Source organism: Psammomys obesus, unplaced genomic scaffold (assembly GCF_907164565.1).
Source record: "Psammomys obesus unplaced genomic scaffold, mPsaObe1.curated_primary_1811, whole genome shotgun sequence".
Lineage (NCBI taxonomy): Eukaryota > Metazoa > Chordata > Mammalia > Rodentia > Muridae > Psammomys > Psammomys obesus.
Genome location: NW_026596085.1, coordinates 2,366,065 through 2,380,184, shown reverse-complemented (window position 1 = coordinate 2,380,184; position 14,120 = coordinate 2,366,065). Strand labels below are relative to the sequence as shown.

At 55.2% G+C, this 14,120-nt stretch overlaps 1 protein-coding gene across 1 annotated transcript in view; it reads right to left on the bottom strand.

Annotated features, from left to right (window-relative positions):
* The window catches only part of Kmt2d (lysine methyltransferase 2D), a 40,283-nt gene that overhangs the window by 14,708 nt on the left and 11,455 nt on the right, over positions 1 to 14,120 (bottom strand). The window contains exons 15-40 of the mRNA XM_055627065.1: positions 13,300 to 13,404; positions 11,927 to 12,108; positions 11,588 to 11,752; positions 11,391 to 11,500; positions 11,249 to 11,296; positions 10,453 to 10,674; positions 10,121 to 10,240; positions 9,873 to 9,977; positions 9,530 to 9,660; positions 9,296 to 9,443; positions 9,068 to 9,133; positions 8,775 to 8,885; positions 8,453 to 8,590; positions 8,270 to 8,354; positions 7,791 to 8,032; positions 7,631 to 7,704; positions 7,360 to 7,410; positions 5,457 to 7,271; positions 5,179 to 5,361; positions 4,967 to 5,103; positions 2,881 to 4,736; positions 888 to 1,011; positions 708 to 792; positions 539 to 605; positions 208 to 440; positions 1 to 107 (exon numbers count right to left, since the gene is read on the bottom strand). The exon at positions 1 to 107 is cut by the window's left edge and continues 2,797 nt beyond it. Coding sequence (XP_055483040.1) covers positions 1 to 107; positions 208 to 440; positions 539 to 605; positions 708 to 792; positions 888 to 1,011; positions 2,881 to 4,736; positions 4,967 to 5,103; positions 5,179 to 5,361; positions 5,457 to 7,271; positions 7,360 to 7,410; positions 7,631 to 7,704; positions 7,791 to 8,032; positions 8,270 to 8,354; positions 8,453 to 8,590; positions 8,775 to 8,885; positions 9,068 to 9,133; positions 9,296 to 9,443; positions 9,530 to 9,660; positions 9,873 to 9,977; positions 10,121 to 10,240; positions 10,453 to 10,674; positions 11,249 to 11,296; positions 11,391 to 11,500; positions 11,588 to 11,752; positions 11,927 to 12,108; positions 13,300 to 13,404 — 6,710 coding nt within the window. The remainder of the gene's footprint in view (positions 108 to 207; positions 441 to 538; positions 606 to 707; positions 793 to 887; positions 1,012 to 2,880; positions 4,737 to 4,966; positions 5,104 to 5,178; positions 5,362 to 5,456; positions 7,272 to 7,359; positions 7,411 to 7,630; positions 7,705 to 7,790; positions 8,033 to 8,269; positions 8,355 to 8,452; positions 8,591 to 8,774; positions 8,886 to 9,067; positions 9,134 to 9,295; positions 9,444 to 9,529; positions 9,661 to 9,872; positions 9,978 to 10,120; positions 10,241 to 10,452; positions 10,675 to 11,248; positions 11,297 to 11,390; positions 11,501 to 11,587; positions 11,753 to 11,926; positions 12,109 to 13,299; positions 13,405 to 14,120) is intronic.

Below are 14,120 nucleotides of genomic sequence, written 5' to 3'. Positions count from 1 at the left end.
TGCTGCTGCTGCTGCTGCTGCTGCTGCTGCTGCTGCTGCTGCTGCTGCTGCTGCTTGTTTCGATATTCTGCCATGAGATTTGTGTGTTCCTTCTGCTGTTTCCGGACCTAGCAGGGGAGGGTTGGAGAGGTTAGCCTGGACACTGCCCACCCCAGCCGCCCCTTATACCTGATTTCTGAGTACGAAGCTGAACTTCGCTTTCCCCACCTGGTCCAGCTGCTTCTGGATCTTGCTTTGCTGCTCCGTAACCAGCTTGAGCTTCTCAGCATCAGCTTCTGGGAACTCACGGCCAGCCTTCTTAGCAGTGCGTTGCTTGGCACACAGAGCCTTCCGAGACTTGCGGTGCACACCGATCTGTTCTTCCAGCACCTTCAGCTGCATCTGCAGGAGCTGCTGGGTGTGAAACAACCACTCCTCATACTGCCGCTGGTCAGCTTCGTCTGGGAATGGAACTTGTATGTTAGGATCTGCAGAGTCGTGACCCCCTTCCCCAGGCTCCTAACCATTCTGTGCCCCCTCCTTCTGTGCCCATACTCACTGATCACTCCCTGGGCAAAAGTGGGTGGGTTGGGACGAGGCTGGGAAGGGTCACTGGCATTCCGCTCCTGTGGTAAGAGAGATTTCTAGAAGGTCATTGTTTCAGGCCAGGCCCCTAAAGAGGTGCCTCAGGGAAATAGTCCACAGAAGTAGTCCTCCTTCCCCCTTACCTGGCCACTCCCAGGCGCCACATGGTTCTGAAGATCATTGCCAGAACCCCCAGAGAGCCTCTGAGCCAGCAGTGATACTTGCTGCCTAGAGTTTATATAGCATAGGGGATTATGGTGTTAGGGAGGGCACAACGGGACATGTTGGGGAGGGACCACGAGAACAGACGCCCTGAATCTTACCTGTTCATCCCAGGTGCCACCCCAATGCTGCCCTGAGCCATCACTTTCTTGATACCTTTCAAAGCTACCATCTTGGCCTTTGCAATAGGATCAATGATATCTTCTGCAGCAAATTTGTCCAGGTCTGAAGAGGGAAGAAATGAATACACTGGGTTTGAGAATCCAGGCTCCATGCACAATGGCTGTTCTTTTCCAGTACTCTGTTCTCTTCACATAGAACAATGATACAAGTCACTCAGCCAAGGAGGAGCCAAGGAACCTGGTGATACGGCACTAGTGTTCACGGCGTACACGGCCCCTTTAAAAGGGAGACAGTAAACATCTGTTGAGTCAGCTTTGTAAGCCTCGGTTTCCCTCATCTGGTTTGAGGTCAAGATTGCTACTCTGCCTACTTCATGGTGCTATAGACACTCATGTGACCAGAATAAAGGCATACTTTCTGAGCCAGATAGTACTCTTCAAAGTAGTATTCCACAACCAACACAGCTCAAGAACCCCAAGTAGGCTGTGTGACAAAGTCCTAGACAGTAGGGCTGTTTGTGACACACAAAAAAAATTACCCACCAACCAACTGTCCTGCTGGTCTAGGACTGAGAAAAAAAAAAAACTGGGCCCAGTGGCGCACACCCGCAACCCCAGCACTCGAAGGCCACAGTACACAGATTTTACATTTAAGGCCAACCTGTGCTGTACACTGAGACCCTGTCTCAAAGAAACAAAGCCAGAGTAAACCAGGTATGGTGGTGCGTGCTCCACCTCCGGCACTCGATGAGCGGATACAGGAGAATCCTAACCTTAAAGTCATCCTCACACTGTTACACAATGACGTCAAAGTTAGCCGGGATACATGCTCACCTCCCACCTTACTCTCACCTATCCCCTCCTCTACCCTCATCCACCCCAAAACAAACGAACAAACAAACAAAAACAGAAAGAAGCAACAACAAAAAAAAATCTAAAATCCTACACTTTGGTTTGGGGGTGCCTTTATTTGTTTAATTAACTTGTTCATTTTAGACAGGGTCTCTCTATTTAGCTCTGGCCATCTTGGAACTCACTATGTAGACCAGGCTGGCCTGGAACTCTCAAGAGATCCTCCTGCCTCTGCCTCCTGAGCACTGGGGTGTGTACCACCATGCCTGGCTGGCACTTTGTTATACGTCTCTCCTGCTCAGAAAACTGACTCACCTTTGTAAAGGACTACCCACTCTCACTCGCATAAAATTCTAACGCTGTTACGTTAACCTAGCTTTGCTGCTTGTCTGCTCTTACAAGTTACTTAACTTTTACGCCTCCATTTCCTTTTTATTTATTTTTTGTTTTTGTTTTTCAAGATAGGGCTTCTCTGTATAGCCTTGGCTGTTCTGGAGTCGCTTTGTAGACCAGGCTAGCCTCGAACTCATAAAGACCTGCCTGCCTCTGCCTCCCGAGCGCTGAGGCTACAGGAATGAGCCGCCATGCCCAGCTCAGTTTTCTCTTCCGCAATCAAAGCCAAGTAGAGTACCCATTTCATGAGTCTGTCAGGATGACATCTAGCAACTGTGGCAAAGAGCATTGCCTGACAAAGAGTAACTATTCAATAAATGCAGTCAGTTAGAGGGGTCCCTCAATATGGCCCCACTTTCTCTCTCCCCGCTAAGTGCTCACTCTCTGGAGCGCCTGTCCGTTTTCCTCTGCGTAACACTCACTGTTCTCGACAGGTTTCCTTGCCTCTGCAGCTTCCCCTTTCACTTACCTGGACTGCTTACCCTTATACCTCTCCTCTCCAAGTCCCAAACTTAAGCACAGACATAAAGCCTTTGCTAATCAGGCTTCCTTCACGCACTCATTCATTGCTCCTCTCAAAAGCCCCACTGCCTCTGCTCTCTGCGTACAGCGCTTTGCTGTTTAGCTGAAGTCCCTGGTGTGCACCTCCTTTAACTAAGGCATATCTTGCACTGGAGTCGGTGCTCACTGGGTTTGCATCACGCTTAACTATCCAACATGAAGTTACCTGTGTCGGGGAAGAAGCTGTTAGCCAGCTGCTGCTGCTGCATTGCCAGCTGCTGGGGTTTCATGCACATGGAAGCTGGCATGGCATTCATGGGTTTCTGGGCTAACACCGGTTGTGAGCTCTGTTGGGGAACCAAGCCGGTCTGCCCTGCTTGCTGCCCACTTAGCATATGTCCTTGGTTAGACATCATAGCCACAGATGGAGCCAGGCGCTGCTGAAGAGCATGAGCTGGTGGCTGGGTAGGCATCAGTGACTGGCCCAAGCCTGGCTGTCGGGTACTTCCGAGACCAAGAGCAAGCTGCTGTGGAGGCCCAGCCTCGTGTGGCAGAGGCAGGGCCTGAGCAGCGCCTGGCGTAGGAAGGAGAGAGTGCTGCTGTTGCTGCTGGGCAGGCTGCAACTGTGCCGAAAGCTGCTGCTTCTTCTGCAGCTCCTTCTTCTCATGCTCTAGCAGGTCCTCAATGAGCAGAGGCAGCTCACTGGCTACCAATGAGCTCTCCATTTTGTCCAGCTCATCCCCAGGTGCTGCATGTCCACCAGGCAAGGTTAGGGCTCCACTCTCCAGCTCAAACTTTTCCAGAAGGGAGGATCCCCCCGGGCCACTCAGTGAGCTGGGGTTCAGCAAGTGAGCTGGTGTTCCTCCTGCGGCCCCAAATGGGCCTTTCTCAGATGTGTGCCCACTGCTGGGGAACGGTCCTGCACCGACTCGAGTGTCCCGGCTGCCCATCACAGTCTGTCCTGGCTTCAGTCCCAGGCTGAGGGGAGTGGCAGGAGGTGCTGGCTCCACCTTGGGGGTGTTAATGGTGAACTGGCAAGGAGAAGGATGGCGCCCTCCCTCCTCTACTTTGGGCTTCACCTCAGGGAGCACGGATGTTAGGCGAGGAGGCTCAGCGTTATCTGTGGCAGGGGGAGGACGGTCCTCAGACCCTAGGGATCCTGGCTCCACCCCCCGTAGCAGGGCTTCTCGCTCAGCCTTCTCATTGGCTGACTCCACCAGCCTCAGGTGCTCATTGAAGATGTCCTTCTTATCCCCAGTGTCCAGCTCAGGGTCAGTGTAGGCTAGCAGGTCAAATTCATCACCATTCAGGAGGTCATCCAAGTGGGGGTCATTAGTCTCCAGGTTCTCCAGGGTGCCCAGCTCATCGTCGCCCTTGGCCACATCCACACCCAGACTCAGGTGAGCGAGCTCTTCATCATCCTCCAGGGCTTTGTGGGCGTCAAAGTCATCATCCAGCTCAGGATCCTCACACGGCAGCTTCCCAGCTTCCAAGGCCAGAGGAGGGCGACCAAGTTCAGAGCTTGATGGTGGGCGGCTGACCAGCTCCAAGCCAGCTGGTAAGGCAGGGCCCTTGCTATGGGGTGTCTGATGAAGGCTGTTGTTCATCTCAGGGGCTGGCGGGACTGAGGGCTTTTGGGGAGGAAGGCCTGAAACAGGCAGGCCCCGAAGACCTTCAGGAGCCAGTCTATGGGTTTCCTCGTTTACCGGGTAAAAACGAGGCCTCTGTGGGGGGCCCTGACCAGGAAACGGAGAACCCCCAGGTCCAAGTCCTTTCTGTACATTGTGTCGCAACTCAATGAACTGAGCAGGACCAGCTGGACCAGGCACTGGCTCAGTAGGGCCTGGAAGGCGGGTAGGGATTCCTGCCAAGGGGGAAGCTAGCGCTTGACGGCCAAGTTCAGGTCCAGGAGTTGACGGGAATCGAGCAGACATGGCAAGTCTCATGGAGCTTGCTGCTGTTGCCTGTTGTTGCTGCTGCTGCTGCCATAGTTGCTGCTGTTGCTGTTGCTGCTGCTGCAAGGGCAGGGACCCAGGATAGGGTGTTCGCTGGTAGAAGGCCTGAGAGCCTCCGACAAGTTGCCTGGAAAAATACACAGTAGTCTGTGAGAGACAATCAGCACAGAGGGCAAGAACGGAGGCTTAGGACCGATAGTGAGAAAACACAAAAGGAACAGTGAGGGAAAAGAATGAGGAAGAGCAAATAGTAACAGAGAAGGACCAGTGACAGGGAAAGATCAGAGGCAGTGCACAATGATGCCAAAATCTGTCCCATTCTCTCTCTCACGCTCACACACCCTCCTGGAACCTCACCTGCTGTTCATGTCCATGGAAGAAGGTGTGGCTGGTGGAAGTGGCCGGGAGAGCCGGTCATCACTGGAGAAGGCTCCTGGTCCCAGGATAGGACCACCTAGCTTGCTTGAGGGCAACCCGACAACACTGCTCTTATCCTAGATGACAGATGTAGATGAAGCTGTAGCCACGGCCAGTATGCTGGCCCCACCACCCCTTGCCAGTTTACCTACCTGAGACCCAGGGAGAGGGGTCTGGCCTCGACTCAGCTGCTCAAAGGCAGGGCTGCTGGGATCCGCACCCCAGGTGCCTGGAGGTCCCACTGCACCCGCAGCTGCTGCAGCTGTTTCCTTCTCCTGCCGCAGGGTGTTTCGCTGGATCTGCTGCCGAATCAGCAGCTCCCGTAGTCGCTGCCGCTGTCCAGAAAACAGAGAAGTAAGCCCATTCCGTTCTAATCCCAGGGCTGTGCAGAGAGAAGTACGGCAGGACCAGCTACAGGAGATCCCCTCACCTGCCGTTGCTTCTCCAGCTCTGTCTGGCTGAGGCTAGACATGCCTGCATCCTGGGCACTTGAGAGTTCAGGTGTTGCCAAAGAGCTACTACTCATTGCAGCTCCCGGGTCTTCTCGCTTTTCCACGGGAGAGGTGATGCCTGCCCTTTGTGAGGCTCCATGGGACAAGTAGGGTAGGGATCCATCGGGTGTGGGAGGCGGCAAAACTGATGCGGGGCGTAGTGGGGAGAGCCCATAGCCTTCCCCTGTGGGCCCAGTACTGGGCCCCAGGGGGCTGCCCGATGGGTGAAAGTTCCCCGTGGCTACTGCGTAGTTTGTGCTTTGAGGCTTGCCCAAGGTAGGGCCAGGCCCAAAATGGCTGTTGATCCCATGGGGTGGAGGGAGACCGGGCTGAGGGACAGGAGGCTTTAGGGAAGATTCCCCTACCCCCTGTGGGAAAGTGAACCGCATGGGAGACGGGGCACCCACAAATGTGCCTGTCCCAGGAGAACGGGCAAAACTGGGGGGCGGCCCACTTGGGACCTTGGCATGGAGCTCACCTGCTGGGCCGGAGGGCAGGGCTGCTGGGAAGCCTCCAGCTCCCAGTGGAGCATGGGCTAGGGGCCCAGCCTTAAAGGCAACTTCAGGGGGCTGGGGTCGGGGTGGCTTATGCAATGGGGCAAAGGGGTCACGGGACTGAGGGCGTGAGGGTGGCCGGGAATACGGGTCAGGAGACTGAAAGCGAGGGGTAACAGGGGATGGGCAAAAAGCCTCAGCAGACAGAGGACGTGGGGTCAAAGGGGACTGGGAACTGGACTGGGACTGAGGACTGGCGGGCACTCTGGAGAAAGGATCAGAGGGCAGTGATCGAGGAGGCAGGGCACAGCAGCTCTCAGTGGGGGGTGGTTGGGGCCGAGGAGTCAATGGGGGCTGGGCATAGGGGTCAGGGTAGGGGCCAGGACGAAAGACATCTGGGTGGTTGGGAGGAGAAGGAGCCAAAGTCTGGGCAGGGGGTGGCTCCTGGGCCCGTAAGCCCAGGCCTGGGCTCTGGGGCTCTACCTGAGATGCCCGAGGGGTTAGGGGGGCTTTGAAGACATCAGGTGCCTTTAACTCCAGACCCCCCAGGTGGGGGCCTGAAGAAGGTGAGTCAACACAGCCCAGGTTTGGGGGACCATAGCCAGGAGAGGATGCCCCAAGCTCTTCCTTCTTCACTTCTAGGGTCTTCCGAGCCTCCCCAAAAGGTGGGGGCGAGAGCAGAGGCTCGGAAGCCTTGCCTCCCGCTACCCCTGGGCTTTCAGGCACAGCCAGGTTGTCCAATGAGGGGCAGCGGGGTTTGAGGAAGGGGTCAGGCGTGGAAGGCTGGTGTCTAGGGGTACCCGGTGGGGTAGTGTGAAATTCCCCTGGCTGGCCAGTCCCAGGTCGAGTTGTGGTACCCAGCATCGGGGGCTGGGCAGGAGCTCCAGTGGGGCTTGGGTAAGGAGGATAGGTGGGTGGTGCCGCAGAGAAGCGGGGCTCCGGGGCGTAGGCAGGGGCCAGTCCAAAGGGGTCCTGCGAAGGCACTTGGGCGGGCACCTGGGGCGGGAGCTTGAGGAAGAGCTCACCAGGTGAGTCAGGGCCGGGCACTGTGCCCGCTGGTGGCTTCAGGAACCCGTCCGCAGAGGTAGACAAGCCAGCAGGGGTGGTGGGGCTGCCAATGAAAATGGTGGGGGCCGCGGCAGGGGGCGGGCTGCCCAGCGCCCCTGGCTGGGAGGGAATGCGAAGATGGAGGGCCGGTCGATCAACCTTGCGGGCTATGTCGCCCACCTTGGCCTGCTTGTTGATCTGGCTCTCAGCTTGCTACAGAGAGAGACCACGCGGAGCAGTCAGGCTGTTTGCTGTGGGTATGACCCGCCCCCGGCTCTAGCTAGGAAGGCCACCCACTCACCTTCTGCACCTTGTTGATGCGGTGAGCAGCCCGGTTATCTTTGGCCTTTTGCTGAGGGACACAGGACACGACACAGGGCTTCAAGCTCAGCCTCACGCTCAGCCCCCAGCCCTTGTGTCACACTGCCTCCCCAGAACCCAGTCCTTCCTCACCCAGCTGCTTTAGGGATGGCAGGAGACAGGAAAAGAGGGATAAAGGGAGTGGAAGGACCTGAGCTAAGTCCCAAAGATGCCTCCATTTCAGGCCTCAAACTAGCCCAGGCCTGTCTTACCAGGTAGGGGGCTTTGTCAGCGGCTGGAACCTTTCTCCAGAGCTTCATGATCTGTTTGCATCGGCTAGACCAGTCTGGAAAGCAGAAAGATCAAGTCAGAAAAGACTACTTGGCAGGTGACCCCTCCACCTGCTGGGTTGTTACCCTTGCCCAGAGGTACCTGGGTAATCTTGCTTGAGATTAGGAAAGTTAATGTTGGCATAGAGTACAGGTGAAATAGTGGAGAGCTGGCCCAGTTCCTCATCTTTTTCCCAACGCTGTAGACTCCGCTGGTTATAGGACAGCCCGTCACCCTCGCCCTCCGTGGTAGGGGTGGTGGGAGTGGAGGGCGTGGTGCCCCCTGAGCCTGTCCAAGGGCTGTCTGGCTCACCGGGTTCTGGGCTAAAGAAGCCCCCGCGCTCCCTGGGGCGCAGGGGCAGAGAGTCACAGAGGGCAGGGATTTCAAAACACACCCCAGACCAACCGTCCAGAACCCCAAGCCCCTGCTCAGCCCCACCTGAGGAAGGCTGTTCAGAAGGGAGCAGAGGAGCCAGAGAGTCATCTCTCAGGGGCTCACAATCAAAAGGAGGCAAGGCAGGCACCCACGTGGAGGGAGAGGACAACAGGGACCACCCAAGACGGTTAAGCACAGATACCAACCTAGAATCTAAGAAGGGGGACTGGCAGAGGCCTGGGTAGGAGTCCATTGGGCTGCTGGAGGGGAGACTGCCCAAAGGGAGTCCACCTGCAAGAGCAACAGGATCAGAGAAAAAGAAGCAAGTGACCTACTCAGGGAACAAGGTTGGCTACAGCAGCCTTGGAAGCAGCCCCTGCCATAAGTACCTTGGAGAAAGGGCCTCTGCAGTGGTGTACGGCTGCCTTCTAGGCCAGGAGTTCCACAACCCAAAGGCTGCTCTCGCTCTGAGCCAAGCACATCCTTAAACAGCTGCTGCAGGTCCTTGGACTCCATCTTGGGCAGTTCTGTGGGGGAAGGGCAGAGCACACTGCTAAGTGAGAGGTTCGCATGGCCACAGATCTACAAGTGGTCACAGCCAAGGATGGTGGCCAGGGCTCTCACACCAGAGCAGTGCAGAGCAGTCCCACAGAGAGGGCCTTCTTTCCCCATGGAGGACCCTCACGCACAGAAGGCCTGTGCAGGCCTCACCTTCTGTGGGAATCCTGTCTAAGTCAGAGCTGAGCACTCCTTCACCTGGGGTGCCTGGTTTCTCAGGGTCACTGGGTGCTGGGGATGCCTTTACACCCCCATCCTCAAGCCCTGAAATAGCAGAGGAGAAGCATCAGTCAGCAAGATGGAGGAGCCACATACCCCCCCAAGGCAGTGTGAACCACAGGAGACATGGAACCATATCCAGGCTCCAACTCCAGCAGCGTCCAGGGGCAGAGCCAGCTGGTAACAAGCAAGACTAGGATGGGACCCAATTCCCCAGAAGCCCTCACCTGGTATATCAGCCATGCCCTCAGGCCCACGGGACTCTTCATCTGCAGCGTCTGGACCATCATCTCCTATGAGCAACAGTCCCACTCTCATCAGAGCCCAGTAATACCTGATGCCCAGAACGGGGCCGTTGACCCCAACCCTTAGTTGGCACCCTTCCCACACTTTTGCCAACCACGAAGCAGAAGGTAGGCTAGATGCCCCAGAACACTTCCTCTCCATTAACCAACCTTTGTGCAAGGCTGTAAGCTCCTTCCTATCTGAAACTCCGTCCCCCCGAGGTTTTGGAGCCCCCAGTCCGAAGCCCGGCCGGCCTGCCCCAACTGCAAACAGGGCCTTCCGACTCAGGTCCAGCAGTTCCTTCCCAAAGAAGGCTTCCTGCAGGAGGAATCAAGAGAAGTGGTTTTTGGCGCCCTGTGGGTGCAGCCCCTCCCTTTCCTCACCCCAGGAAGCCTGAGGCCTACCTGTAGGTAGGCGGGGAACATATCCTCCAGCTTGCTCTTTTTGCGTCCTCGTCGCTGTTGCTTCTTCTTCTCGTCCCCCTCAGCAAGATTCTGTTCCACAGAGCCCTCTGCAGGCAGATCAGCAGGCACCACTATGGACAAAAGGTAAGGGCTCAGGCTTTCCGGAGACACCGGGCATGCTGGAGTCAACTGCTCAGACATTCTTCCTACCCTTCCCCATCAACCAGACCCTCCACCCACTTTGCCCTCACAGTGCATTCACACGCTAGCCTCACTGGAGCTGCCCATGTGCTGTGATCCCCACCTTCTTCCCAGGTCCCACTGGCGCCCTCACCCGTCTCACCCTCGTCGGGCTGCCCATCCCCACTCAACACCTCCGCCTGTGCAGCAGGCCCCCTTTTCACACGTGTGTGAGACTTCCGCTGTCGTACCATGAAACCACCAATGCCTGCGAGAAAGCAGAATTAAGAATGAGAAGCCAGAGCTAAAACAGAGAAACCCTGTCTCAAGAAACAACAAAAGACCAAGAAGCCACTTTGGACACTTGATGGGTGCTCTTTACTGCCTCACAACCTGACTCCAGGGCCTTACCAGGCCGATAGGGTTTACGCTTGCGTTTTTTGCTTTCTTCTGTCTCCTCTTTGCCAGGTTCTACATCAGGGCTGGCGGGGCCTTCCAGTTTAATCTCACACTCCATTTGCTCAACCCCACCTGCGGGTAACAGAAGAACAGGCAGATCAGAGGGCCGAGTCCTCCTGTCATCTGCAAGAGGGAACCCAGTAGCCTGCCACAGTGCCACCTGACCAGACCAACAGTGCCAGACAAGGATGCGCAGCAGTGGCTGTGCAGCCCCTAGCCAACATCCCAACTCCGGGCTGTGCTTCTCCCCCTAGCTGCCTTTCTCTGAGATTCCCCAGCCCAACCTTCACCCTTGAGCAGCTCCTCGGGGTCCAGGTCCCCATCCTTCTTGTCATCTGGGCCAAGGGCATCTGAGGGCTCAGAACCCTCCAGCCCCGCCTCGCCTGGGAGGCCTATCCGTCCTCGCCGCTGGCGCCGCTTGTGCAGTGGTGACATGGTCAGGTTACGCAGCACCGCCATGCCAGTTTCTGTCAGCCACACACCCTCGAAGCGAAAGAACTGGGGCTCTGGACAACAGGGAAGAACATATGACCCCTGGACAGAGGCCCCAGGGAAAGCACACTCCACACTTCAACCCGTGTTCCCAGCTGACACACAAGCAGGACAGTCCTGGTGGCTTCTAAGGCCGCCAAAGGCTCTACCAGTGACTGAGGGAGCTGAGATGAGCCTGCTTTTGCAAAAGCCTAGCTAGTTCAGCACCCATTAACCACAGATTCACCAAATGGAGTCTCAAGCTGCCAAGGAACAGGAAGGACTCCACTTGCTCAGTGCCAGCATACAGGGCCCTAGGTTGCTAAGAACAGCGCCCACACTGTGGCAGAAAAGATGACCTCGTCCCCTTCTGCGAGAAGAAAGCTGTGCTCTCTTGAGTGAAACTTGAGTAGTAAAGAAGATCTGCCTGGTGAAAGGAACCGTGTCTGGAAATAGGAAAACTTTGGTTCTAATCACAACTTTGCCACTAACTTGGCCATTTACCCTGAGTCTTGGTTTTAATCCCTTAAAATGAGATAAAGTGTGGAGGCTGGAGCAGAGGCACTCTATGGTCTCAGCTGGTTTGCACATTCAGTTTCTGTGACTTACCTGGCTCTTTCACCTTCACGGGTACCAGCTCTGGCGGGGCCACAGGTGCTACGGGGAGAAGTACAAAGCAAGGCAGCTCAGGGCACTGTCCCAAAGTAAGACACGCCCTTGTCCTCTTTGCTCCTTCCAACCCGATACTCACCCACAGGCTTTACCACATAGGGCTGGCAGGACACACAGTCGAAGCCCTCGTCAGCAGCCTGCTCGACTTCATCCTCTGTGAAGAGGCTCTCGCAGCCAGCGTGCATCCACCTGGGAGGAGGAGGCGGTGGATGGGCATGGGCAATGGCAGCCGACGCCAGCACATGGAGCGGACATGAGGGGAGAGGGTGCTCTCACCGGTCACAGTGGCGACACTGGATTAGCAGGTCTTCCTCCACATAGGGAGCATGACAGACAGGACAGGTCACCAGGCTGGCACAGGGCCCGCAATGCGTGTAACTGTTCTGCCATTCACAGTGGAAGCCAGGAGAAGCGGCCCCACACTGCATACAGGACACGCACCTAGGAGAAGCAGAAGGACCTTCAGCACCTACCCGAGGACCCCAGAGGTACCCCCGTGAGAACCACACCAGCAGGCTGGTGTCCTAAACACAGGGCATCATGCATTCAGCACTCATCCACTCTAACTGCATCTCAGCCGTTCGCCATCTCCTGTCAAGACCCCAGGCTCCTTACCACTTGCACTTCCAGCCACCCTTGGGCACAGTGAGCAGTGGGGGATCCAGGCAGTATGTGTGGTAGCTAATATCACAGTCATCACAGAGCAGCAGGCGTGAAGGGTCGGAGGCCTGGCCGCATACCTCACACACGATACACTCCACACAACGCCAGCCCTTCAGCAGCATCACCTTGGTGATCTGGTACAGAGAGACACCTCAGGAATGTGTTGGGGAGGGGCGTGCAGTGCTTATATGGCTGAAGGCACACCTCTGAGCACAGAGGGGTTTGTACTGAGCACTCTCTGCCCCCAAAACTCCCTCTCCAGAGGCTCCCGGGGGCTCTGCTGGACAGAGACAGGCTCTAGGTCCAGCCCCGCTCTGAGTTACATACACATCCTTTATTAAGGGGGCACACAAACTGCTAACAGACCAAGGTTCATTCCCTTCAATTTTCTTCACCTTCTAGAACCTGTCACTAATACAAGTGAATAAATGTTGTCAGTAGATTAATTAATACATCAATAGTTTTAGAAGAAAAAAAAAAAAACCCAAAGGACTGATTATGCCTTCAGTTAAAGACACTGCTATCTGCTGTGGATATGCAGCTACAGTTTGATTCTACTTCCAGACTATACCACGTTTTGTTTTGGTTTGCTTTTTTGAGGCAGGGTCTCGGTATGTAGCTTTGGCTGACCTGGAACTCACTATGTAGACCAGGCTGACCTCAAACTCACAAAAATCTGCCTGCCTCTGCCTGGAATTAAAGGTGTGTGCCACCATTCCTGGCCATATACCATGCTTTCTACTGGTAAAATTGTCAGCATTGATACAACAGACTGTTGCTCTATGAAAAGAAACTACAAAGTCTGCTATAAAATCCCAAGCACCTTTCTCTGAGTTTGACAGCACTGACAACTGATCAATGACTTCCAAGAGCTATAGTCACTTTAAGAAATCATGTGTCAGGGGTCTGGAGAGATGGCTCACAGGTTAAGAGCACTGGCTACTCTTCCAGGGGTCCTGAGTTCAATTTCCAGCAACCACATGGTGACTCACAACTATCTATAATGAGAGCTGCTGCCCTCTTCTGGCGTTCAGGTGTACATGCAGACAGAACATTGTATACATAATAAATTAAATAAAGCTTAAAAAGAAAAAAATCGTGTGTCAGGCTGGTAACATAGCTCAGCACACACACAGGACCTTGCCACCAAGCCTGATGATCTGCATTTGGTCCCTGGAATCCACATGGTTGTCCTCTGACACCCCCCCACCAGATAAATAAATGTAGTAAAACATTAAAAATAGATGGTATGGCAAGAATGGGAGAGCAGGGTAGTAGAGGACTGACTCTGCCCACAGCCCGCACTTTTGGGGACCTGAACTCACCTTGCTGTTGACACAGTATGGGTGATAGCACTGGGAACACTGGGAACAGGCCAAGAGGTGGCCCTCGGCGCCCCTGCCAAAGCTGCCACACACCACACACATGTCCTGCAGAAAAACAGACACCCAGAAGTCCAAAAATGCCTTTGCCTCTCTCTCTGAATCTCTGTCTGTCTCCCCGTGTTTGCCTCTCTTGGCAAAGGGTCAGGGAGCAGTATACGGAAGAAGTCAAGGGTCTTCCTCTATTATTTTCCAGCCTATTTTTTGAGATGCAGACTCACTGAACCCGAAGTTCACAACTAAGCTGGTCGCCCATAAGCTCCTGGGAGCCAGTGTCTTCTCCCCAGTATCGGCTGCCTGGCCATAGCCGGCTTTTAACAGGCCAGGTCCTTCTGCTAAGCCATCTACCAAGCCCTGCAAAGGTATCTGCTGTCCCCGGTTAAGCCAAAGGCCAGGGAGGCCCACAGTGTTATGACACTAAGCAGGACCCCAGGGGAAACATGAATCTCCACCCAGCTCAGAGCTGTGCCTCCCTCAGGCACCTTCCTGGCCTAATCAAGCCACTAAAACACAGTCTAGCATTAGTACTACAGGAAGTTACAGGAAGACAAGATAGTGTGAACACCTGCCCAATAAGAGCTGTATGTGGTAACATACAGACTCCCTAGGCTACATTTCTGCCCTTTGCACTGTGCAGACATTCACCACCCACCTCATTAGCCGTGTATCCCAGGAAGCAAACCGGGTCCCTGGTTCTTCCCATCTATCCACACAGCAAAGTGCACACGCGCACACACACGCGCACACACACACACTCTCTCTCA